Source organism: Schistocerca americana, chromosome 7, assembly GCF_021461395.2.
Source record: "Schistocerca americana isolate TAMUIC-IGC-003095 chromosome 7, iqSchAmer2.1, whole genome shotgun sequence".
Lineage (NCBI taxonomy): Eukaryota > Metazoa > Arthropoda > Insecta > Orthoptera > Acrididae > Schistocerca > Schistocerca americana.
The window spans coordinates 214,966,740-214,994,609 of record NC_060125.1 but is presented as its reverse complement, the minus strand read 5'-3'; the positions used below and the strand labels follow the sequence as shown (position 1 = coordinate 214,994,609).

The 27,870-nt window shown below is 37.8% G+C and overlaps 1 protein-coding gene across 3 annotated transcripts in view; it reads left to right on the top strand.

Annotated features, from left to right (window-relative positions):
• LOC124622191 (putative mediator of RNA polymerase II transcription subunit 26) overlaps nt 1-27,870 on the top strand; it is a 283,782-nt gene that overhangs the window by 186,287 nt on the left and 69,625 nt on the right. For all 3 annotated transcript variants that reach the window (XM_047147835.1, XM_047147836.1, XM_047147837.1), the window contains one exon: nt 11,221-11,374. In XM_047147835.1, the coding sequence (XP_047003791.1) occupies nt 11,221-11,374 (154 nt within the window). The remainder of the gene's footprint in view (nt 1-11,220; nt 11,375-27,870) is intronic.

Below are 27,870 nucleotides of genomic sequence, written 5' to 3'. Positions count from 1 at the left end.
GTAATCTTGGTGGTACTTTGCAGCAACTGAAAGGAAAGCAGCATTAACAATATTAACAATATTCTGCAATGTTTTCTTGGACATGTCACCAGTGAAATTGTTCTCCCTGAAATTGTGTTTTATTTTCTCCCATGCCAATTCGATCGGGTTTAGATTGCAGTTGTAGGGCGGTAAACAGACTATTTTGTTGCCTCTGCTCTCAGCGATTTTATCCGCGGCACACACTTTTACAGCTGGTTTATTTTCCTTTTTAGAAAATAGTTGAGTCTTACACATTGAATCATTGTGGTTTATTTCCCTGTCTTGCAACTACTCTAACATAGTAATCCTGTGATCGTATTTATTAGGCAACCTGTCAAACTTCCTGCTGTGGTATGCCACATCATTCGTACAATCGCAGAATTGGGTGGAATATAGGAACAAGCATATCTATAAACACCACCCCCTCCCCTGTTGACATTCCATAGTTTTGTCAACTTCAAGAAAATGCAAAACAGTTTCTTGCATGAAAATTCCTGACAAACTACTACTGTGTGCCAGACTAGGTTCCCAGGTTCGAGTCCCGGTCTGGCAATCAGGTTTAATTTGTCAGGAGGTTTAAAACCAGCGCACACTCCGCTGTAGGGAGAAAATTCATACTTGCCGAATTTGCCATTTTGTGGAAGTTTTTCTCAAACTCACAGAAATTTTCTTACCAATGCAAAAATGTCAGCGTGAAAAATGAAAATAGCACAAAGACAGATGGGCAGAAACAAACGTACCATTGGAACCCTTAAACACACACAGTTGGCACCCCCAGTCAAGGAAGTATTAATTGAGTTTGCCAATCAATTTGTTTCACCAGAAAGAAAGAGAGAAATGCAGTTTAGACATCTTTAAATTTTAGCTGTTTTTTTCTTAACTTTTATTTAAATGGTACTATACACATAGATGCTTTACATTTATGATAAAAGTTGTAAATACTATTAGCAAAAATCGGAGAGTAATTAAAAGGCAGTCTCTTAGTGAGACCCAGTGCCACATTTTTCTTACTTGTTATCAAATAGTTGATTATAGAATAGACAAGAGGTATTTGAAATTTGCAAATGACATCCTCAAAGTTTTAAATCTATGTGAAATGCTATGATTTTAGTTAATTGAATAGTGTTTCTCGGTAAAATCAATATGTATTCCACTAACATTTTTTATTTTTTTTATTTTTGTGTTTTGTCACAATTTTTATTCATTGATAATAATGCAACAACAGTGAAGACTGCTTTGGTTTTTAAGAATAACTGCACTTCTGCAACAAGTACTTCCAGAAAACCCCTGAAATAAACTTGCCCCAGTGTCTTGAAAAAGTAAACTTGGGTAAGAATTTGTTCTAATGTAAACACCTGAGCAAGTCCTTACAGAAGTTACTTGCTAGTAAACACAAGCCCTTTGTAATACTTAGCATTAGGAGCAACTTGATGTTGGCAGCACTTGGATACAAATGAAATATCTTTCAAGTGATGCCCATTTTCTCCACTTCTGGCAGCACTAGTGCAATAGTGAAGTTGTTATGGCCACTGCTATTTGTGATTAGTCTATATTATTTGCAAATGATACCTTAATTCTAATAGAAATTGGGGATTCTGATAGCACACCTTTGAAAAGCTCAAGGAATGTCAGATTTGTTTCATATTACTGTATCTACCACTCCTATTGATGATTAGTTAGTGTTATTTGCAAATGAAACCGTAGTTCTAATAGAAATTGGTGATTCTGACAGCACACTTTTGAAGAGCTCAAATCTTAACTCCACATTAGTGATAATGGTATAATTTACAATATTGAGGCAGTGAGTAGGACCAGCAATATAAAGTTGTTGGGAGTAAATATGGGCAACATGTAAGTTGGCATGCAATCATAACAGTCTTAACAAATAAATTAAATGGTGTATAAGATAAATGAGTAGATAAAAAAGTTCTATTTACCAAGGGGTAGCATAAGGTAACATAAACAAAAGTTTAGAAACCGTGCAAGCTGTCAGAGCAAAGTGGCTCTTTCAACCGGCAGAAGGGTTGAAAGGGTAGGAAGAGAGATAAAGGGATTTCTGAAACCTCACCAGTCCTTTTCCTTCGCCCCTCTTCCTTCCCTTTCAACCTTGTGCTAGGAGGAGGAACCACTGGCTCCAAAAGCTTGCGCATTTCCTGAACTTTTATGTGTATTTCTTCCTGGTGCTGCTTGGTGGGTAAAATTTTATCCATGCAGTAATATTCTCAAAAATTGATTATTTTCATTGCTAAATTAAATGTTTTGTCATTTCCAATGATGGGAATAGTAATATTATTTTGTGTATATGCTTTCCACCAAAGAGTTCAAAGTCCCTTATTTAATAAAAACATAAAAATTCAAACAATCCCTCCAGCCCCCATTTTTGCATTATTGTGGGTTTTTTATTTATTTCTTATATCTTTGATACAAACTTGAAAATTTTGTTTCCGACAAGGTTACAGTACTTGTTACAGTGTTGTGAGCTTCCCACACACAGTTTGAAAGCTTAAGCCCGAACAGCATAGTACATGGTTTTATAAAAACTTCCACAGAAGGAATGTACTGAACAAGGAGCTTGGTTGTTGAAGATACCTGTACCCTTTTCATGGAGAAGTGCTGTTATCTGGTAGAATAAGTCACAGATTATGAACAGTATGAAATGAAACAAACTGTGGAAACTTAGGAATTACTGCATAATTTTTATTGTACTAATAACTAAGGAAACTGCATTTTAATTATCAGCTGTATGAATTATTCTTTATTGCAACCAGTTTTGGTCGTACGGACCATCATCACTGGTAGAAAGAGCAGTACATCAGATGGATAAGCACTTCATTTTCCTTTAGATGAATTGAAAGTCCTCATAGTTACAACTTGTGTCCACATTGCAGTAATGTAAATAATATTTTGACAGCCTAAAGTGAATGACTTCATTCAAAAATTTTACAAGGGCTGTGGACCCAGATCTCATAAAAACATATGACATTTTGTCTTAGTAATCATATATTACCATTTTGTGTGCAATTCTGAGTTTGACGTAAGACACAAATTACTGTTATTACTTACTTACTTACTTGCTCAGTTAGACGCACGGATAACATCACAGCCCAGCATCCTGTGATCCACCTACTAGATAACTAACATGTTTACAGAGGTGACAGTAGAACTTTTGGTTTGGTCACAATGTTGGTGCAGGCGTGGAGGGGCCCCATCTAAAATGCTCAGATTACATATTGCTGGTCTCCAACTTTGTCATACATCTGTAATCTGAAGAATACACTGACGGAGGGGAAGGCATGACTTGAGGAATTCAGATTGGAATGAGGCTTGGTTGGCTTATAGTTTACCTGGAGGGTGTTATCCTGCAGCAGTAGTAGTAAAACACACTGACTAGCAAATTCCCAGAAAAAATGTTACAAATTTTTACCCGCACTTTGTATACTAGTTCAGTGAACACCTGAACTCGTGTAAAATAGCACATTGGCAACACATTTGATTTTTTAATCTGCTGACCTGGGTTCAGTCCCAGCTTGTGCCAAATGTTTTTCCTTCAGTATAAGTGGAAGGATTTTTAAATAAAACGAACAACCAAAACTATCATAAATAAAATCATTAATGATTTTATTTTATATATGAAGCAACTGTTTGTTAGACCTAATGAAATGAGTTAAAATTAACATTATATTTTAAAGAAGTTAAGTAATAGTAAATCCATTTTTTAGAGGAGAGGTATATGTTAACCCTTTCAGACCTGAATTTTTTCTGGAGAAGGGAAAATTTTTCTTTATGTGATATGCTCTTACATAATTTTTTAGTGATTTTATATGCAAGATTTGTATAAAAATATGCACTGATTTTCAAAACATACTTTGTACTCTTAGCATCATTTTGTTGATTAAAATAACTAGCTACAAAATATTCTCTATTGTAACAAACAGTAAAATGATCATTCAATGATTACCATACAAAATAACAATAACAGTATTCAGCTATACAGTAGAATATAGCGAACCAACTGCATCTGTGTATTCTGGCGGCTGCAAGCTGCTGCACATCTTACTACATTGCCTTGCTGACATTTTTGTAGTGATGCCCAACAGTTGACAGCACTTGTGCATGATGCAGAGGTTGAACATTCACAAATGTGTACATCATTTTTCGATTGGGGAAAAACACCTCTGTTGGAGCTAAGACCCAGTAAAAGTTAATGTACACAGTTATAGCCAGAAGGTCTGAAGGGTTAGTACAATAGTATTATCATTAAAAAGTAATTTTTTGAATTATTATTATAAAACTATTATTATTCATGAACAGGTCCAAGTTGTTCATTAGAACTTGTTTTTAACATATTTATTCTGTGGAAGAGTTCAGCTGACGATCTGTTGCTGATAGGCAGATGTTTCAGAATATCCAAATGTTACAAGAGCTATTCAAATAATAGTAATTACCCGCTGCAGTATGTTGCCATATTCTACATTTAAGGTGGTTGTTTTGAACAATCTCAAATACATGTGCCTTTTCTTCAGTTCTTTCTGGAATATTGTCGAGATTGGAGTGTACGTATTGTCGAAGATCGTTGCAGTGGCTATGTCTGTCAATAAGGAATCCAAGAGTGTATCAGAAGTTAGAGATGAAATTACTCGAGACTAATTATACAATGAAAAGTCAATGTTATTGTTGAGAGATGCGGTTGTTCTGCTAGATCAGCGATAATAATTTGATTGCACCAGAGCCTTCAATTATGATTCCTCATGAAGCAATGTTAATAGATGAGGAAATTTACGCATGTACTATGGCCACACTGACTGAAAAGTGTTTGTTACTTATGGGGAACTCTTCCATGAAATTATAATTGTCGTTTAAGTTCTTGCATGTAAAAAAGTGTAAAATCCTTGTAATATAAAGAAGATATTTTTTTGTACCAGATAATCTGTTGTAATTGTAATAAAATTTTTATTTTTAAAGTACAGTATTAATTTTAACTCATTTCATTAGCTCTAACAAACAGTTGCTTCAATATGAAATATAATGATTTCATTTACAATGATTTTGGTTGTTCTTTCTTTCTTTTCCTTTTCCACTTGGTTCATCTAAGGACCACCTGCTGATTCCGATGCTTCCTCCTTTGTTCTTATTTCTTTTTCCTGCAGTATTCTTTTACGTTATCACTGCGTATTCTTTTTCTCTCCTCAAACCATGTCAACCGTGCCTTCTTCTCCCTCCTGTCTTGGAATCCTTCCTTCTTAAAAATCTCTCTTTCTGTTACATCTTGTTCACTTATTTTGTTTCTTTCCAAATCTTTCCAAACTTCTTGAATCCATGTTATTGTTGACTTCTTGTCCCAAAGATATTTGAAAATCTGCTTGGTTAACCTGTTGCTGTTCGTTCTGTATAAATGTCCAAAAAAATAGCAGTCGCCTCTTCCGCAGTGTTTAAGTTATGTTTTCCGTGTTGCGATAGACTTCTTCATTATTTCTTAATTTCCATGCCTTTGTATTTCTAGCAGTGAGTATTTTTTGAATGATTCTTTTTTCTAGGACTTGAAATTTGTGTAATTTGTAATTCAATACCAAACATTCACTTGCATAAAGACAGTCTTGTTTAACTACTGTGCTGTAGTGCAGTATTTTCAAATTATGAGACAGAGGCCTTTTGTGGCCATACCATATGTTCTCACTATTTTACGTACTATTTCTTGTAAAGCTAATTTTTCTAAGGCATTTTCTTGAATCACTTCTCACAAATTATTAAATTTAGTAACCCTTTATCTGTTCGGCAACTGTTACTAGGATTTCTGGGCCATTTTTTTATGTTTGTCATAAATTTTGTTTGTTTTGCAGAAATTCTTGAACCTGCTTTAGTGGCCATTTCTTCCAAGAGATATTCTTATACCTGCTTTGGAGGCTATTTCTTCTAAGAGATTGATCAGTATTTCTGTATATGTTAGTTTTTCAGAAAGAATGGAAAAATAATCTGCAAGTGCTAGACAGTGAATTTCAATCCTTTTTTTCTTAGCCTCCCGTCTTATTGGCAATAGTTTGTTCGTTTAGTTTTTGTGTCCATTCTCTTAGTATTTTCTCTATGCCACAGTTGAAGAGGAGTGGAGGCAGGCCATCTCCTTGTGTTTTTATTTTGATTGCATTTGATATTTCAACCCGGAACTTCACCTCTGAGTTGGTTGGTGTCCATGAATGTTTCAAGAATAAGGTTTGATAGTTTAGATTTTTTAAAATCTATAAATGTGACAATTATGTCTTCAGAGTTCGTTTGCCTATGACGGATTATGGATTTAGATGAAAATTTATTCTGAACAAGATCTGCCCTTTCTAAATCCACCTTGATATCCTCGAAAATGGCTATCAAGTTTTGCTGCTACCTTGTTTAGTAATATTATTGAAAATATTTTCCATCCCACTGCCAACAGAGGTAAAACATCTGTAGTCAACTGAAGCACCAAAGAAGCTGGTATAGGCATGCGTATTCAAATACAAGATACGTAAACAGGCAGAATAAGGCATTGCAGTCAGCAATACCTTTATAAGACAACAAGTGTCTGGTGCAGTTGTTAAATCTTGATAACCTGCCATTTTAGCAGCAGTAACCGATCTGAGTGAGTTTGAATGTGCTGTTACAGTCGGCGCATGAGAGATAATACCCAGCATCCGTGAGGTGGTGGTGAAGTGGGGATTTTCCCGTACAACCATTTACGAGTGTACCACGAATATCAAGAATCTGATAAAACATCAAGTTCCCGACACTGCTGCGGCTGAAAAAAAGATCCTGCAAGAATAGGACCAGTGATGAGTGAAGGCAATCATTCAACAAGATAGAAGTGCAACCCTTCTGCAAATTGCTGCAAATTTCAATGCTGGACCATCAATAAGTGTCAACCTGTGAATCATTCAACGAAACAGCATCAATCTGGGCTTTCAGAGGCGAAGGCCCACTTATTTGTACTCTTGATGACTGCCCAGTACAAAGCTTTTACACCTTGCCTGGGCCCATCAATGCCGACATTGGATTGTTGGTAACTGGAAACATGTTGCCTGGTCGTACAAGTCTCGTTTCAGATTGTATCAAGTGGATGGATGTGTACGGGTATGGAGACAACCTCATGAATCCATGGATCCTGTATGTAGCAGGGACCTATTCAAGCATGTGTAGTTGGACTGATATGGGACTCCTGATACGTATAGATATGACATTTGACAGCTGACACGTATGTAAGCATCCTATCTGATTACCTGCGTCTACTGGACTTGTGCAATTTCAGCAGGACAGTGCGTCACACGACACATCCAGAATTAGTAGAGTGGTTCCATGAAAACTCTACTGAGTTTAAACACTTCTGCTGGCCACCAAACTTGCCAGAAATGAACATTATTGAGCATATCTGGAATGCCTTGCAATGTGCTGTTCAGAAGAGATCTGCACCCTCTCGTACTCTTAAGGATTTATGGACACCCTGCAGGATTCATGGTGTCAATTCCATCCAGCACTACTTCAGACATTAGTTGCATCCATGCCACGTCATGTTGAGGCACTTCTGCGTCTTGCAGGGGGCCTACATGATATTAGGCAGGTGTACCAGCTTCTTTGGTTTTTCATTGTATTTGCACCATGCTTATCACTTTTGGTGTGCAAAGTATGGATAAGAGCCACTTCCCAGTTTTCTGAAATCTTTTCAATTTCCCATATTTCTTCAGATATGATGTGTAGGTTAGTTATAATTTTTTTGTTCAGACCATTTTATAATTTCAGTTGTCGTACAGTCTTCTCCACTGGTTTTGTGGTTTTTCGGGATATTTACTGCTTTTTAAATTTATTCAGCTGTGGTAGGTTTGCTTCTGTTTTTCATGAAGATATGGAAATTCTTGGTTACAGTTAAGTTCTTCACAGTTCAAGAGTTGGTCAAAGTACTTTCTTGCTATTTCACAGTTCTGGGTATTGCTCAGGCCTATTTTACGATTTTCATCTCTGAAGCAAGTACTTGTTGCTTGATATCTGTTTCGATGTTTTTTAAACATCAGATAGAAATTGTGGGAATTATTTATGACCAAGCTGTTTTGTATGTCTACAAGTTTTGACTTCTCACAAGATTGTTTAGCCTTCTTTAGCTTTCTTGTTATTTCTTTCCTTTGCATTGTAAATTCATCAAGATGCTCAGTCTCCCCAGAACAATTCCATTTTTTCCACTGTTTTGCTCTTTCTGCAACTGCTTCTTCACAGGTTTCATTTCATTAGACTTTCTTCTTCATTTTTGTTGATCCAAATCCATTATTTGCTGCACTGTTGTTTTCTTTGGATAATTCTTCTCATTTTCCTGATTTAGCTGTTTTAATTTTATCTTGAAAATGTTTTATTACCCCTTTTATGTTGTTGAGCCAGTCTGTGTTATATTTAATCAATTTTTGTTGTTTCTCTTGGTTTTTATTGGAGAGAAGTTTCAGTTTAATCTTAGTCATCTAATGAACAGAGTCAAATTTTCCCTATTTCTTCGTACTTTTGCATTCATGATTGCTTTAATATTGCTTTGAGAAGTAACTGCATGATCTAAATGAATCTCCTGTAGTATTGCATTTGGAGATATCCACCTCTCTCTCTCTCTCTCTCTCTCCTCTTTTTTTAGGAAGTTGACATTAACTTCAACTGAAATGTTTTACAAAGATGAATTAGTTTTCTGCCATTTTTGTTCATTCTTTTATGGGCTGGATATTCTACTACTATTTTTTGGATAGTTTTTATTCTTTCCCTATTTGTGTATTAAAATTCCGCAGTAGTAGCACAACATTTGATTGTGGAATTTTTGATATTTCGTCTTCCAAAAGTTCCCAGAATGCCTCTACTTTACTCAGATTTTTCGTATTGTCATCATTAATTGGAGCATGCCAACTAACAAATGAATAACGTTTATTTTTGCATTTCGCTGTGAGAAGAGAGGGGCTTTCTGAACTGAATTTGAATTCTATAATGTTATCTACAATTTTTATGAACATAGAAGGTGGTACCAACTGTTGGTATGCCTTTAATAATTTTTATTGCTGGTTTACCCTTTAATATTTTGTGTTGTTTTGACTACTGTAACATTTTTCTCCAAAAATCTTGTTTCTTGTACTATTAAAATTTGTATTTCATGCTTATGTAAGAGAATTTCAAGTTCTTTCTGTTTACCTATTTTTAGTAATGAGTTTGCATTCAAGGTGCCTGCGAAGAATTTTCTTTTGAACTTGAGTTTGTAAGGATACCAAGGCTGCTCCAACTCATCCGTATCGCAGATATTGGGTTTCCCAGAACCCTAGGTCCCGATGCATTGGCTAAAGCAGTGGGTCCCTCTCTCAAGTTACTGTCTGGCTAGTCCTATCTTTTAGCAGACTTTCAATTCTGCAATGGAAATTGTACATTGTACATGGCAGGAAATAAACTCTGAGATAAGTTCAGATTGTTGGTCTGAAATGATTATATTTCATGGTTTTCTTCATTAGGTTCTTCCACTCTCTTTGCCATTGGGAGCTACGATTCCTCTTCCGCTGTTGAGACTGTTGACCGGGCTTCACAGGAAATCCTAGGCAGAGGCCCTCACAGGGTGCTACCATCCAGAGCCAGATGGACCCAATTTTTTTCTTGGGATGTTACTCCTGCCCCTCTTCCACATATTATTCACTTTATTTAAAAGTCCTAATTATTAATAAAGAAAAAATATTGGTGAAAGCTGGAATTTAACCCGGATCAGCAGATTAAAAATCAAGCTTGTTTCCACTGAGCTATTTTTACACAAGTTCAAATGTTCATTAAACTAGAATGCAAAATGCAGGTACAAAGTTAAAATCTTTTTTCTGCGTATTGGGTGTTCAGTGCATTTTATTACTGCCCTACAAGATAACCCTTTTTAGGTAAACTACAAACCTCATTCCAGTATGAATTCCCCAAGTCGTGCCCTCTCCTTGTGAAACATCTTGCAAATAAAGTTCTTCAAAGTTGTAAATTTCTTGCCAATTTTCTTGTATGAATTGTTTCATGTCAGTAATGATGTGGTGTCTTAGTGAAAACACTATCTGTTAGCAGCTCTTTTACAATCATTGCACATAGTATATGACAATTGAATATTTTTACCACTTCCATTGTTTGCCTTTCTCTTTGATAATACTTGGTGAAAGAATTCACAAATTTATTAGATATAGTGGGCAGGAGCTTTATCTAACATAAAACAAAAATATTCAGAGAGTTTGAAGATGCGTTTATGGTATTGTACAACTTTTTGAACTGTTAAATTACTTCCTGTTCTTGATTAACATTATCTCATGTAGTCGCAATTGACTTTAAGGATCACCCTCTAATAATGTATACATTATTATGAATGACGTATTTTCAAATATAATCATTGCGTTGGACATTATCTCTCTCTCTCTATTTGTTGTTAAGTTAATGGTAAACATCACCACACAGGGAAATACGATTGAACAACACAAAATGGTATTTTTGGTGTCTTGTAAGACAAAACATATCATTGGTTATTATGCAAGTAAATGATCACTCACTGACTCCCCTCTCATTTTCAATGTGTTCCTTTTGGTTTATACTGTTAACAACAGTTTGCATAGTTTGACTGCTGCAGTCCAGATGGTAAGCATTTCAACAGAATCACCACCTTGTCTATCATATTTCCATATTTACTCTTCGTCAAAATTGCTGCAAGTTATTTTAGAAGTGTTAAATGTGTTGTCAAGGCACACAACTTCCTGATCTTTTCTCTCTACGTTGAGTCATTTTACTATAGTTTTTCTTAGTGCTAATGTTGTAATGCTAAAACTACTGTTGAGTGTGTTTTATACATACAATCATAATAAACAAACAAAAAATCAGTAATTGTGTGTCTTGTGACACTGCTGTCAACCATTTTCCATTTCATTTGGATAATAACAACACAATTGAAATGTAAATTGTTTATTAAGTTGAAGTACTGCATGCTTGATAAGAAAATCACTATTTATTGGAAGTCTTAACTTGTAGTAGGTACCTGCCCATTACATGCCTAAATTACAAGGAGTGGCCTATATAGTATCTCCTTTTCACTGCTTATAAATCTAGTCTATTATTGTTTGTGAGTTACATCTCAAGTCACCACATTACTATCATTGCATTTAAAATCTGTGAATGTTACTCACTGTTCCTGAGACTAACTTCAAGAACATTTTCTAATTGCAGGGTGCTGGGCAACCGGCAATACAGCTTGTTGGGATACAGAGACCAAGAAATGTACCTGGTGCTCAGCTAAATGCTGCTAACAAACAGCAGCTAGCGGCTCGTGGTCTGCTCAATGCTCAGAGGCATACGCTGAAAGTTGCTACATCAAATGCTGGTAATTCTCATCTTTAATCTACTGCCATCACAAGGCTTGTTGCCTTTGGAAATACCTACCTGACTGAGAATGGAGAGGGGAGATTGATGTGCACGATGTAAATCAGCCAGTGCTGTAAATTCATGTCAGGCCCAGTTTTGGGATTTCCCTGGTAAGTTAGAAAGAAATTTCCATTAGCTTTGTGATATGAAGATGGGTAGGCTCATTCACAAGGACTGGTCTGATATGGTACTACAGCAGGTATTAAATTGTTAAATGATTAACACAGTTGCATCCCAGCTACAGATAGATTTGGTAACATAACACTCTGAACAATTTAGCTCCTACTGCAAGTCAGTCTAAAGTGAGAGAGAAAGAAATGAAAAAAGGGGAGCAGAAATATACCAGGCGAGAAATTCAGAACTCGTACAGTTAGCGACTTGATGCAAAAACAAATTGACCTTTACACAAATTGGTGAACAAAATAGTAAAATAATGTGTTTCTTATGAGTGTGTTAAGTCACGTAGCTCCCATATGCATTTCTAGAAAGCTTACTATGTATTGGAACCTGTTTGCAAAATAATTAGTGTATAGTAGACATCTTGCAAAATGTTACTACAAATAAATATGTAACCATAATTAACCCTCTGACTGCCCGAGGCAACGTACAACCATTCACATACCTGTGTGCTCTGCATGTGTTAATATACAGAGACATATTGTGATGCTGAGGGCCCACTGGCTGTGAACCTGCACAGTCTCTATGCAAATTTTCTCCTGTGATCTTAAATTGCTGTTTTATTTTTAGAGAGTCTTGCTCAAAGTGAGAATGAGAATGAAGCATTCATGAGTAACATTTGTAAATCATGTAATACACCTATATGTTTCTACAAGAGATTACAATTCTCCAAAGTCTGAGAGCAGTTTACTTATTGGCTAAGAAACCAGATACTAATGCGAAACCTGCCACTGTGTGTTGGACCTTGTTTGAAACTCTACACACACAAAATTATTAACTATTGATAAGTGGATAGGAAAAGTACTTCTCTAAATCTAAATGAAGAAAAAAAAAAAAATAAAAATATGTTTTTAACTCCATCAGTGCCAGCCCAAAGATTGAATCAAAAAGTTGGCTAGAAAATATATAAAGGAGGTGTAAAAGGCACTGAATACAGAGTTCTTTTCATTAGAATTTAATTCCTAATGAATTTCTGTGCTAATACTCCCCTTGACTTTACAGACTTCAGATCTTTAACGTGTAGTCAGTATGTGAATTACAAAAATTAGATGATGCATAGATTGCAGCAGTGAAACAAAATTATACGTAATCTTCTATTCTGTTGTGCAGCTATTATTTGGACACCACAGAAAAGTATTTGGAAAACTTGATTATTTGGTTTTGAGGGCTGTCTAGGGATAATTTATTGAATTTATGTGCTTGAAATATAGAAGTTACCTTTCAGAGTTTTCCACCATACAATAAAAAACAAAGTTTTCCACCATACAATAATCTTCCTTGGAAAGTTGTTTGCAAAAAAGAGTTATTTTGGTAGCAGAGACGAACGTGAATGGTTGGGCATTTTGGATCCTACAGTGTTTATTCCATAAATTGTGTACAATAAGCAACTAAATAAGCATCATTGCAGACTGTTGACCATTTTTGATTCACATGAAGCTATTCAAAAGAGAAGCAACCATTTTATTAGCTACTGCACAAGGCGGAGACATCAGTGACTTACTACAGCTGTTTACACATACTATCAAAGGTATATGTCCAACTGTGACTGACAACCAATTTGCTATTGTCTTAAAAGCTACCAAACAGTTCTCATGAGACATATTCAACAAAGTGAAATTTTAAAAAATGTCACTGTAGTTTACATAAATGCCAGTGTAATATTAAATTAATATGACAAGTGATTGGTGTATCCTATTCTTCTATAAATGGTATTATTGAACTTTACCACATAGATGACTTTAAAGATGTACGTCACTTTGCGAGTTAGTGTTGGAATTCACCTGCAGAAAAGCTGCAATCTAAGAAATTGCTAAGTAAATAGCACACTCATTATACTTATGATGTATCAGAGTTGGCTATGCTTGGAGGACAGATAGGGTTGCCACTTCATGCTCCAGAAAATATTCAGCATAATCTTAGCAGGGCACTGGATCGCTGATATTTATACAGCAGCCAACATGGCAAATAGCAAACACGTCTGCTGCAGTTGAAAGGTTGAGAAAGAGGAGGAGAAGAAAATGAATTCGATACCTCATCATTGTCTTATGTAGTTTTATATCTGTGCAAAGAGAGATGTTTATATAAGGATTCAGTTTTTGGTGGTATGAGAGAAATATGTCAGCACACGGAAAACCAAGTAGTACAAACGGTGCTAAGTGTTGTGATTTAATTCATTGCTTAGTTGTAACTATTGGGAGATGGGACTAATAGAAGTGTTTCGCAATGGCAGGTGTGATGGGTCATTCACATTCAGGAAAACAACATGCATTGCTGAATGAGGAGATGGGACAGATTACATAGGTTATTGGAAAGTATGCATAAAAGAGTGGTAATTGGTGAAAGACTTTTGTATATAACTGTAAGTAAGGGCTGGTGGGATACAGTTTTTTTTTTCAGTAAAGTGTGTTTGGGGGGCTCACTACACCGTAGGGTATTCCATGTATCTCTCTTCTAAGTGTGGCATAATTTTGTTGTTTATTCAGCACTGGTTCATTGAAACATGCAGGTATTATATAATGTTACTCCCTTGTATACTCTCAGTCTCTTGTTAGGCGTTAAAGACAATAGCCACCTGTTGCTGATTCTGCTTCATTACTTCTGTAATGCTCTATCATAGGTTTCCATGTTGTATTTTTATTCTTCTTTTATATTACTCTCATGAGAAGATATGTTACCTCCTTTCTTATAGACACTATTCAAACTTCAAAATGTACTTAATATATTTATTTTAAACTGTTGTTAATTTTAACAAGAACAGGCTGTATTGGTTGTTCATCTAAAAGTAGTGTGTGCATCTATCACAACATTTGTGTAACTAAAAAAAAGGGTATTATTTGTTGTGTTCACAAAACGAACATATATAAGCCATCAATCATTCTATTCATATCATATAACCAGTCTCATTTAGATGGCAGAATAATCTCTTTACTGTTTGTCAACGTCTTCCTGACAACCTTTTCGTGGAAGGCGAAGGAAGTTGCCTCCTCATGGTGAATGTACCTACTGATGGAGGGGGAGAACAAATTCTGCTTTCTTCACACTGTGCTACATGTGTACTACATCTTTGAAAGTAGTGGTAACGAGTGATTGAATATTTCATGAAAGTGGATTAGTGAGTGTTAGTTTTCAATGGTTGTACTTATTGCTAAAAGTTCCACATCAGTTCTCAAAAGCAACATTCTGCAAGATTATTATTTTCATTGCTTATTCTGTATTCTAGTAAACCACCACAGAGAAGTCTTAGACAGCTCCTCCATCAAGACTGGAATTGCTTCACCATACATATAGAAGCAAACCAGTCTCTGCATTGCAACACAACATTCACTATCTGCTGTAACAGCTACTGCAATGTTACACGTTGTATTGTTGTTGTTAAATATATAGTGGTGGCCCCACACATTACTCATAGCTTAACCAGCATACATGTGGAAACCGCTATTTTGCGTAAGGGTACTTTAGCATCTATGGGGAAAGTTTATGCAGTCCCTGTATCAATTCAGATGGGTTGAGGCTTGAACAGTTTTAAACCATGCAGGTCGCTGCCAGTTTTTGTGAACCAAGTATGTGTGCCAAATCCTTGTATGTATGTACAAACAAAGGACAATTCCAGATTTGTTTTCATAGCTGCAGCATGTGAACACACACGGGAGGGGGGAACCCCCTCAAACTATACAAGCATAGGCGAGCTGTGTGATGCAAAGACGATTTGTGCAGACTTATGGAAAATGCTTGCTCATGTGTGCTTGTCAAACTTTCAGTGATGCGTGTAGCTGTCTTAACATTCCTAGTGCCCACACACGAAGTACCTTGGCCTATGAGCTAGGGAGCATAGCAATAGGTAAAAGATTAACAAGTGGTAATAGTTCCAGATGTATGCTGCCAAACTATTCACTTCTGAATGCCTGACCATATCAAGTGATCTCAAACGGGTCAATTGTGACTTGATTGAGTAGGCAATTTAAGCAACTGCAATTCAATAAAAACTATTGTGAACACAAATGGGGTAATATCGCAATGAGAAAAAGTGTGATGCAGCACATAATGTTCTGATTTCCTAATCCAAGCAGTTGATTTGACCACTGGCAAGTAGGCCATCCTCAGAAAATCAACTCCTTCATGGCTACTATTATGAAAAAGAAAAAAATGGAAGATATTTGGAAATCTGCAAGTTCTTTGTAGCTCTTTCGTGTTGTGAGAAATCGCAGTGCTGCTTTCAATCTTATGTATGGTGTTCAAGCTTCTCATAGGTGTGTTAACTTTTAATCAAAGAAGTTAAATAAATACCCAAACTATACAAGAATACATGAGCTGTGTGGGGTAAAGGCGATTTGTGCAAACTTGTGGATGCTTGCACATTGCTTGTCAGACTTGCAGCAATATGTGTAGCTACTTAACATTCCCAGTGGCCACACACAAAGCACCTGCAGTCAGAAATCTGCTGGCCTGTTAAATAGAGAGCACAACAACCAGGAAAAGATTGACAAGTCATAGTAAGTACTAGATTTGTGCTGATGAATTATTCAATTTCAAATACCTGGACATTTTCAGCTGGTCCATTAAAGAGTTGCAGGATAGGTATGTGTTATCTTCTCTCTTACATCCTAAAACTAGTCAGAGGTTCTTATTTGAAAGTTTGAATTGTGGATATTCATGGTACAAATTTTAAGGTAGGTGCAAAGAGAACAATTCTTTTCCACTAACATTTTGTATGTAAACATGAAATCTCATTTAGTTTGGACACAAATCTCTGTACATCTGGGAGACAGTAAATTCAAGATGGCGTATTTGTACTGAGTGAAATTTTAGTTGAAAAAAGTGTGGAAGAAAGTTTTCTAGTCTCTAAATGTGGCATACCAAGAATGATGCTTGCCAGTCAAAATTTGAGTTATAGCAGGCTCTCTGTGGAACAGAACCGTATGTACCTGATTATAAGAGGAGATTTTTTCCCAGATTCGTTGTTTGAAAACTATGAGATCGTCTTCTATTTGCAGATTAAGCACTTGCTGCTGAGGTCAGTGGTTTTAGATTGTTTACTAGATTAATATAGGGGTTGTCTTACATTTACAGATTAAGCTGTTGCTATTGAGAGTTTGTACAAACTTATTTTGAACAATCCCAGAGAGTAGAGCTTAGCAAACAATGCTTGTTCAAATAGGCATAATCCGTATCACTTCAGGCAGGGGCATTGCCTTCATAGTCTCGGATGTTACTGAATTTAGCGTATGTTCCTGCCCTGAGATACAGACCTCCAGATATGACAATGTGAACACCATTTTGAAGATGCGAATATCAGAAAATATTTTAAAATGCTGTATCTCTGTAACAGTTCTAGATATTTTGTTAGAGAGGGTTTTTTTTGGTGGTGGTGGTGGGGGGGGGGGGGGGGGGGGAGATAATTGCTGTATGATTACAATGATATTCTCCATTTGCACATATCTGCCAAAGTTTTTTTTACCTTTACAATTTTTTTTAATAATTTACAGGAAAATTAATTTTTTTTTCTTTCAAAATGCCAATCCAGAAAAGTTAGATTTTTTTCTGTTGATTAGTACTATGTAAATACTATAATCTCTGTAAAGAAGAGCTTCCTCTTTTAAGTTGGACGGTTTTTATTTTTAAAAAATCTACTACTTCTTCTTCTTCTTCTTCTTCTTCTTCTTCCAAGGGGTAATGTATGTCTTCACTGAAGTTGTTACTTACTAGTAAGTCTTTCCGCTCCCAGGATTGGAATGACTCCTTACCCTTTCGTCTTTCCCCCTCTTTCCTGATGAGGCAACAGTTTGTTGCGAAAGCTTGAATTTTGTGTGTATGTTTGTGTTTGTTTGTGTGTCTGTCGACCTGCCAGCACTTTCATTTGGTAAGTCACATCATCTTTGTTTTTAGATATATTTTTCCTACGTGGAATGTTTCCCTCTATTATAATCTTACTAATTTCTTTGTTACAATGTTTATTTCCATTGTCTTTGTTGCCGTTATTTCTTATCACTTTCATTGTTGTAGATATTTTTTAAACTTTGCTGTAGTTTGTTGTAGTTTCTTGTCAGTTTCTTTGTCACGGCTGTTCATTTCAGGTTTCTGTATTGTAGTTGTTCAGTGCTAATTTGTTTACTGAAGTGGCTTCTAAGAAATCTGAGACCATCCAGTGAGGTCTGTGTTTTTGTGAGGAATTTGCCAGTTGACACAGCTGTAGTATGTTTTGTGAAAAAGACAGTTTGAATTGTCTTCTGACTGGGGCCATAGGAGAGTGAAGTGTACTGACTATTTGCATATCTATATAAGAGTGATATATAAGACAAACAAATAAACAGACTTTGTTCAGGTTGTGAGTATGTGTTCTCATTTGTAGACTCTGTTTCGAAGTGAAGATGTTTCCAGTGACGACTCTTTTTGTGTTCTAAATGTTTTGACCGAATAACAACAATGATAGTATCTGAACAAGGTGAAGCCTCCCATGGTGCAGATGATGCAGATTTTGCATCAATTAAGGAAGAATTAAATACCCTGAATCAGTCAACTACAGAGGTAGGTGTTAGTCCTGTTAAGAAACCGTGGTCAGTGAAGTTGAATCATAAGCTCTATGCGTCAAGAAAGTCCAGAGAAATTACTAAAGCTATTGATGAATACACTACAGCAAAACTGACCACACTCTTCAAAGCGGAAATTCCATCTTCAGAAGAAAATGAACCAAAGCACTCTTACACCTCTTGCCAGGAATTTTTCACAAATATCAGTTCAGCTGTTGAATATTGTGCATCCTACAGAGAAAAGGTGAAAGTTTTAAGTATTATTCCAGAGACATTTTCAAAGAAAACAATTTTACATCACATTCCGTCAGTATCAAAGTACACGGTAGACAAATCAAGCAAATGTGAGGTCTGTAAAAGGAGTCTTTGGAAGACCAGATCCCTATTTATTATGGTCATACTGTACAAGCAGCTCAAGTTCAAATAATGCAGTCATTTTATCTGGAAGATAAATGGGACTGTTTTCACCAGAGTAACAACAAAAAGAAGACACTATAACTGTAACAGTCGAAGGTGAAGAAGTTGTAAAAGTGAAGAGGAACATGACTCGCAGTGTTAAAGAAACTTTTGTAATTTATAAGAGCAACTATACAACTTCACATATTGGAAGGTCACAATTTTATGCACTATGACTTAAGTGGGTAGTTGCACACCCACCTAGAGATGTCTGTTTATGTGTGTACTGCGCGAATTTTGAATTTTGTGTTTTAACTTTGAATAACTTACTGGAGCACATGACATAAGACACCTTGGTTGGGCGTGTGAAGTCTGTGACATAAAGTGAGACTTGTTTGTGTGACTGTCCTGGAAAGGGAGGACTGTCTTTACAGACACTTAGTGTGGAAGACGTAGCAGATAGCTCTGCAGAAATTACATATGTGACTTGGGAGGAAAATAAACTAATTAAGAAAACTGTTGCCTTTGACAGTTTCATTGATGAACTTGGTAAGTGGTCAGTGAAAGCAGTAACACACCAGCATCTGAAGAAATTGGAACAACACATAGCAGAAGTGAAAGGGTGTGTACAAGCTGAAGAACTATGTTTTGTACTTCACTGTGATTTTGCTGAGGACTGGTCTGCAATTCAAGAAGTACGAGGGTATCATTGGAGTAATGACCAGGTTTCAATTTTTACAGGAGTGACATATTTTCAAAACAAGACAACAAGTGTTGCAGTTATAAGTGATGATACAGGACATGACTCGGCACATGGTTTGCTACCAATGTGCAAAATTCTTCAACTGCAAACAGGGGTAGAGAAGATCATCATTATTTCTGATGGTGTTCCTAGTCATTTTAAAAATCGGTACCAGCTGTTTGAATTGAGTAAGTTGCTTGTGCCAACTGACTTGATATACAGTGTACTGGTCATGAGGTGGTGAGTCATTCCATGTCATATCAACACACTTTAAATAAAAATTTTACCTCACCCTCTTAGATTTTGCTGAAAGTTGGTATACTCATAGTGGGTGCTGAAACTAAGAAAAATACCAAATTTCAATTTTTTACCTCAAACCATTCCTGAAATATGGTCAAGTAAACGTTTCAAAACTGGCCAAAAATGTGTGAACGGACTTTTTTTAATTTGCCCTAGGAGCTGCCCTAATTGAGCTAGAGAACTGGGAAAGGTGTCATTTTGCAGCATTTTTCATGCTCTTTCCAGTGATAGACAAAAAACATAGCTTCTAATTAATAACCTTTTTCAAAATGGTAATTAATATTTTGATTTAATTTTTTTACAAAAAGTACATAATTGAAAATTTTCAAAATATTTCCATAACTACTTCATACTGTTGTAAATCACATGGCAAAATATAAATGTGGGATGATGATGGTTTCATTGTTAAAAAAAAAAAAAAAAAAAAAATCCGGACTGTTTGTTTTTCACTAACGGCCCTAGTTTGACCAAACTGACCTTTAAGGTAGTACGTCAGTAGAGGACCGTATACATAGGGCTTGATGTCTGTACAATAATTCAGAGACCGGAGCCATTGTTGAGATGATGTAGTCTGCATTGTTACCTTCTAAGGCTTTGTGTGCCTACAGCATTATTTTGCACTGTGGTTTTAGTGCAAATCAATTGTTACCTCTGTGTTGACCAGTCTGTATCTATTATGTTTAATAGTTCATTTTCAAGTAAATCTATACATTGAAGGACAGTTTATAAGTGGTTTTTGTATAAATATGGAACCAAGCAAAAAGTGCAGTGCTGTAAGAGTGCAGTGTTGTAATCCATTGAAGAAGTCAAATCATTTTATTAGAGACAGAAAAAAACTGAGAAATGTCACAACATGGATGCCCAAATTATTTCCTCAAATACCAAATGGTGCCAAGATTTGTGATAAATGTAGGAAAGGTGTAACCAAATTGAAAAATACACCAGAGCCCATCAGTGATGAAAATGTTGAAGAAGAATCTTCTGGATCAGAGATAATCATCCGAGACCAAGACCCTGACTTCACTCCAACTTCAGTAGCTGTTAAAACATTTAACACAACACTTCAAGAACTAGGTGAGTCCCCAATTGACAAGAGAAAACGAACATCTATGCGTTATGCCAAATCAAAAGTGAAGAAAATCTCATCAATGACACGTAAACTTTTTGTTGCTCCTGAAACTGCTTCGTCAGATACTGATACTGATGAATCCGTTCTTGAAAATCTTAAAAGAAACTTTAAAAATTCTATAAGTAGAGTAAAAAAACTAATGATTCTTACAAGTTTACCTGAAAAGTGGAGTGTCAGGAAAATAATGAGGGAATTTAATGCTCCTGATTACATTGTTCGGCAGTCCAAAAAAATCTTGAAAGAGAGAGGATTCATGGAAGGTCCAAACCCAAAACCAGGGAAGTGTTTACCAACAAAAACTGTCAAAACTGTAGATTCATTTTATGAAAATGATGAAGTTAGCAGGGCAATGCCAGGTATTAAAGATTGTGTGAATTACAGAAACAAGTGGAAATAAAACAAAAATATCAAAAAGACTTATTTTGTGTAACCTTAAAGAAGCTTACAAACATTTTAAAGACAAGTTTCCTAACATAAAAATAGGTTTCTCTAAATTTGCTGAGTTGAGACCAAAACATTGTGTATTAGCTGGCCGGAGTGGCGCACACACACTGTCTGCATGTGCACAACTCACCAAAACATAAAATTAATGATAGAAAATGCCAAACTAAATACAGTAACAAACAGCAGCTTACACAATTATAAGCAGTGCATTGCAAAAATGCTTTGCAACCCATCATCAGTTGATTGCAACATGGGAAACTGTGAATACTGCCCAGGAGAAACTGTCATACGTAAAATTTTAAAAGACTCTTTTCATGAAAACTTAATTTAATAAGTTCAGTTCCGACAGCGGATGTCAGTTGACCGATGTAATCTGTAAATTGTTCAGAAAACTTCTGAAGAATTCATAGATTTATTTTGTAGTAAGATGTCGACTTTGATTCGGCATTTCGTTGCCAAGCAACAACGAACATTCCTTAACTCCACAAGAGAAAACTTTATGGAATCTGAATTTGTTGTCATATATGATTTTTCAGAAAATTATAGTATAGTTCTACAGGATGAAGCTCAGAGTTTCCACTGGACAAGACAACAGATTACCATTAATCCTTTTGTTATACACTCCTGGAAATTGAAATAAGAACACCGTGAATTCATTGTCCCAGGAAGGGGAAACTTTATTGACACATTCCTGGGGTCAGATACATCACATGATCACACTGACAGAACCACAGGCACATAGACACAGGCAACAGAGCATGCACAATGTCGGCACTAGTACAGTGTATATCCACCTTTCGCAGCAATGCAGGCTGCTATTCTCCCATGGAGACGATCGTAGAGATGCTGGATGTAGTCCTGTGGAACGGCTTGCCATGCCATTTCCACCTGGCGCCTCAGTTGGACCAGCGTTCGTGCTGGACGTGCAGACCGCGTGAGACGACGCTTCATCCAGTCCCAAACATGCTCAATGGGGGACAGATCCGGAGATCTTGCTGGCCAGGGTAGTTGACTTACACCTTCTAGAGCACGTTGGGTGGCACGGGATACATGCGGACGTGCATTGTCCTGTTGGAACAGCAAGTTCCCTTGCCGGTCTAGGAATGGTAGAACGATGGGTTCGATGACGGTTTGGATGTACCGTGCACTATTCAGTGTCCCCTCGACGATCACCAGTGGTGTACGGCCAGTGTAGAAGATCGCTCCCCACACCATGATGCCGGGTGTTGGCCCTGTGTGCCTCGGTCGTATGCAGTCCTGATTGTGGCGCTCACCTGCACGGCGCCAAACACGCATACGACCATCATTGGCACCAAGGCAGAAGCGATTCTCATCGCTGAAGACGACACGTCTCCATTCGTCCCTCCATTCACGCCTGTCGCGACACCACTGGAGGCGGGCTGCACGATGTTGGGGCGTGAGCGGAAGACGGCCTAACGGTGTGCGGGACCGTAGCCTAGCTTCATGGAGACGGTTGCGAATGGTCCTCGCCGATACCCCAGGAGCAACAGTGTCCCTAATTTGCTGGGAAGTGGCGGTGCGGTCCCCTACGGCACTGCGTAGGATCCTACGGTCTTGGCGTGCATCCGTGCGTCGCTGCGGTCCGGTCCCAGGTCGACGGGCACGTGCACTTTCCGCCGACCACTGGCGACAACATCGATGTACTGTGGAGACCTCACACCCCACGTGTTGAGCAATTCGGCAGTACGTCCACCCGGCCTCCCGCATGCCCACTGTACGCCCTCGCTCAAAGTCAGTCAACTGCACATACGGTTCACGTCCACGCTGTCGCGGCATGCTACCAGTGTTAAAGACTGCGATGGAGCTCCGTATGCCACGGCAAACTGGCTGACACTGACGGCGGCGGTGCACAAATGCTGCGCAGCTAGCGCCATTCGACGGCCAACACCGCGGTTCCTGGTGTGTCCGCTCTGCCGTGCGTGTGATCATTGCTTGTACAGCCCTCTCGCAGTGTCCGGAGCAAGTATGGTGGGTCTGACACACCGGTGTCAATGTGTTCTTTTTTCCATTTCCAGGAGTGTATATTACAAACAGGAAGACAAAATTGAGCATATGAGCTTTGTCGTTGTTTCTGATAGTCTGGAGCACAATACAACTGCGGTTTACACCTTTCAAAAGAAGCTAATTTCATATCTAACAAATTAATTTCAAAAGATTCCAATAACGATATACTATTATTCTGACAGTTCTATGGCTCAGTATAAAAGTAAGAAAAACTTCCTGAACCTTTGCCTTCATGAGGAAGACTTCAACATAAAAGCTGAGTGGCACTTTTCAGCCACAGCACATGGGAAAGGGCATTGTGATGGAGTAGGGGGTTCAGTAAAGAGACTGGCAGCTCGTGCAAGTTTGCAAAGCCCATACCAAAATCAGATCCAAACCGCAAGAGATATATTTGAGTGGGCAGTAGATAATATCACAAATGCTGATTTTGCATATTCCACTCAAGAAGACTACACTGCTTCAGAAATATTCTTAAAAATCCGACTTGAAGAGGCATTGACAATCAAAGGAACACAGCAATTTCAAGCTTTCATTCCCAACACTACATCAAAATTAATAGTCAAATACTTCTCAGGCGATATGCAGAGTTGGGAGAGGGAAGTAACTACATCACCAGACAAACTGAAGTTACAAGATGTATCAGGCTATGTCACCACTGTATATGGCAGAAACTGGTGGCTTGGGTAAATTTTAGAAAAAAACAAAGAACTTGATGAAGTGAAAATAACTTTCCTTCATCCATGTGGACCAGCTAAGTCATTCTCTTATCCTGGATGTTCTCACAAATGTGAATCCATTTACTCCAACAGGGAGAACATACATTCTTAATGAAAGTTATGTAAACCAAACCCAGTCAGCTTTATTAAAATGTAATATGTGAAGTTCCAAGACAATTTATTGGGAAACTGCTTTCAACTCAAAACTTAATTTTTGTGTCAGGTTAGTGTTAATGTATATTTTATAGAAAGTTGTTTCAAAATTATTGTTAGTACCTATTGTGTTAAATTTAGCTATGTACAGATACCTGTTACTTAAAAACAAGCATTACGTATTTAATTTGTTTAATAGTTCCATTTCAAACATCATGGACCAGAACTATTATGTAAATACTTGTACTTATTCATACTTTATTTCAGTTTGTAGTTAAATGCTCAATTTCTTGTTTTTGTTATATCGGTTAATATACTGTTAGTGAAGTTTTATGAAATTAAAATAAGCAATCAACTTAATTATACACTCCTGGAAATGGAAAAAAGAAGACATTGACACCGGTGTGTCAGACCCACCATACTTGCTCCGGACACTGAGAGAGGGCTGTACAAGCAATGATCACACGCACGGCACAGCGGACACACCAGGAACCGTGGTGTTGGCCGTCGAATGGCGCTAGCTGCTCAGCATTTGTGCACCGCCGCCGTCAGTGTCAGCCAGTTTGCCGTGGCATACGGAGCTCCATCGCAGTCTTTAACACTGGTAGCAGGCCGCGACAGCGTGGACGTGAACCGTATGTGCAGTTGACGGACTTTGAGCGAGGGCGTATAGTGGGCATGCGGGAGGCCGGGTGGACGCACCGCCGAATTGCTCAACATGTGGGGCGTGAGGTCTCCACAGTACATCGATGTTGTTGCCAGTGGTCGGCGGAAGGTGCACGTGCCCGTCGACCTGGGACCGGACCGCAGCGACGCACGGATGCACGCCAAGACCGTAGGATCCTACGCAGTGCCGTAGGGGATCGCACCGCCACTTCCCAGCAAATTAGGGACACTGTTGCTCCTGGGGTATCGGCGAAGACCATTCGCAACCGTCTCCATGAAGCTGGGCTACAGTCCCGCACACCGTTAGGCCGTCTTCCGCTCACGCCCCAACATCGTGCAGCCCGCCTCCAGTGGTGTCGCGACAGACGTGAATTGAGGGACGAATGGAGACGTGTCGTCTTTAGCGATGAGAGTCGCTTCTGCCTTGGTGCCAATGATGGTCGTATGCGTGTTTGGCGCCGTGCAGGTGAGCGCCACAATCAGGACTGCATACGACCGAGGCACACAGGGCCAACACCCGGCATCATGGTGTGGGGAGCGATCTCCTACACTGGCCGTACACCACTGGTGATCGTCGAGGGGACACTGAATAGTGCACGGTACATCCAAACCGCCATCGAACCCATCGTTCTACCATTCCTAGACCGGCGAGGGAACTTGCTGTTCCAACAGGACAATGCACGTCCGCATGTATCCCGTGCCACCCAACGTGCTCTAGAAGGTGTAAGTCAACTACCCTGGCCAGCAAGATCTCCGGATCTGTCCCCCATTGAGCATGTTTGGGACTGGATGAAGCGTCGTCTCACGCGGTCTGCACGTCCAGCACGAACGCTGGTCCAACTGAGGCGCCAGGTGGAAATGGCATGGCAAGCCGTTCCACAGGACTACATCCAGCATCTCTACGATCGTCTCCATGGGAGAATAGCAGCCTGCATTGCTGCGAAAGGTGGATATACACTGTACTAGTGCCGACATTGTGCATGCTCTGTTGCCTGTGTCTATGTGGCTGTGGTTCTGTCAGTGTGATCATGTGATGTATCTGACCCCAGGAATGTGTCAATAAAGTTTCCCCTTCCTGGGACAATGAATTCACGGTGTTCTTATTTCAATTTCCAGGAGTGTAAAATAGGCGGATTAGTTTTGGTTTAATAAGGTGATGTTTTGATATTTCTAATACTTTTTTTTACTTACCTTTCAGTATATTTTAAAGAAATTACTGTTTGTTAAAGGTCAGTTTGGTCAAACTAGGACCGTTAGTGAAAAACAAGAGTCCAGAATAATTTTTTTTAACAATGAGCCCATCATCATCCCACATTTATATTTTGCCATTTTTCAATTATGTACTTTTTGTAAAAAAAATTACATCAAAATATTAATTACCATTTTGAAAAAGGTTATTAATTAGAAGCTATGTTTTGTTGTATATCCCTGGAAAGAGCATGCAAAATGACACCTTTCCCAGTTGTCTAGCACAATTAGGGCAGCTCATAGGACAAATTAAAAAAAGTCCGTTCACACATTTTTGGCTGGTTTTTGAATAGTTTACATAGTCATATTTCAGGAATGGTTAGAGATAAAAAAATTGAAATTTGGTATTTTTCTTAGTCGCAGTGTCCACTATAAGTATACCAACTTTCAGCAAAATCTAAGAGGGTGAGGTAAAATAGGTGTGTTGATTTGACATTCTGGTGTAGGAGGCCTACTGAAGCACCATGCTACAAAACATAATCTCTGCAGACCAAATAGAGCTGTGATTCAGAATGCTGAGGATTTTACAAGAGTCGTGAAATCTTACAAATCCACAGCCCTCATTCTTTTGGCCAAAGAGAAAATTGAAGAATTCGTGATCAGAAAAAAGAAAAATGGTCCAAACAAATTGCTCCTTTGAAAGGAATTCAGAAGAGACATTTTTGGACTCAAAGTGATGGGCGATTTTATATTTCACGCACTTTAAAGAGCAAGAAAGAAGAAATTTTGTTTGTTTGGCCAACACCTCAGAAACAGCAGAATAATATTCAGATGCACAACCTGAGAAGGGGGATGTTTACGGCAGTGTGTATGACTGTGACTGGTGGATTGCTGAGATTATTGACACCAGTTACGAGTTAAACGAAATTGTAGTGAACTTTATGCTACCACATGGACCAGCTGCTGGATATAGATTTCCAGATGAAGAACAGTAACAACGCCATCAGTGCTCACTTCCTGATCACAATGTTTTGAAGATTGTAAGTGCTCCAGTTCCCATTGCTTCAACAGGAAGGCATCACGCCATATCAAAGGAAGATACTGAAGCAGTGGGATACATTTCAGTACAAAACAGGGTGCACAGAAGTTGTATACATTGAAACCTTTAAGTCTTTGGACCTTTCACGTATATTTTGGAACCATTTAAAATGCTTGAAAAATGAGTCTCTTCCTTACCTTTCAAAACTAAAATTATTTTAAGTAAGGCTAGGTTTTGATTTTTATGAGCCTGTAATGTGATGATGTATTGCAAAAATTTCGGTTTGTTTATAAAACCTGTTAAACCTAAAAGTGGAAGCTCTCCTGTTCAGGGAATGTAGAACTATATGGTACTGATCATCAGAAAAAAATCAATTTTATGCATTGGAATAAAAAAAATCCATAAATTATAAAAAAAGTTCAGAACGCTATAGTAAAAGAGCTTCAACACATAAATCCAAATGGAGGATTTCTTTGTAATCATAAACCAATTATCTTTCAAATAATAATAATAATAAAAAAAAGAAAAAAATTAGAACTGTTCCAGAGATACACCATTTAAAAATTTTTTCCAAAACTCGCATCTTCAAAATGGTATGCGTAGTGTCATCTTTGGAGGACTGGATTTCAGAGCAGAAATATTTTAGGAGAAAACAAATAAATATGTTTTCCTTATTTAGTCCTTCATTTTAAGATACGCTAAATTCAATAACATCCGAGACTACGAAGGTAAGATTTTTTCCTAGCCTGCTTGAATTGATACGGACTATGCCAGTAGGTTCAAGATTTCCCAATATGCCGAAGCGCTTGATACAGTAGTGACCTTGCTCAAACAGTCAGCGCTAATGTAAGGGGTACACAAGAAACTATGAAATAGTGACTACAACAATCTAATGGTATGCGTGAAAACTGCCAATTTTGTGAAATTCTGTCAACTTAACAATGTTGTATTTGAAT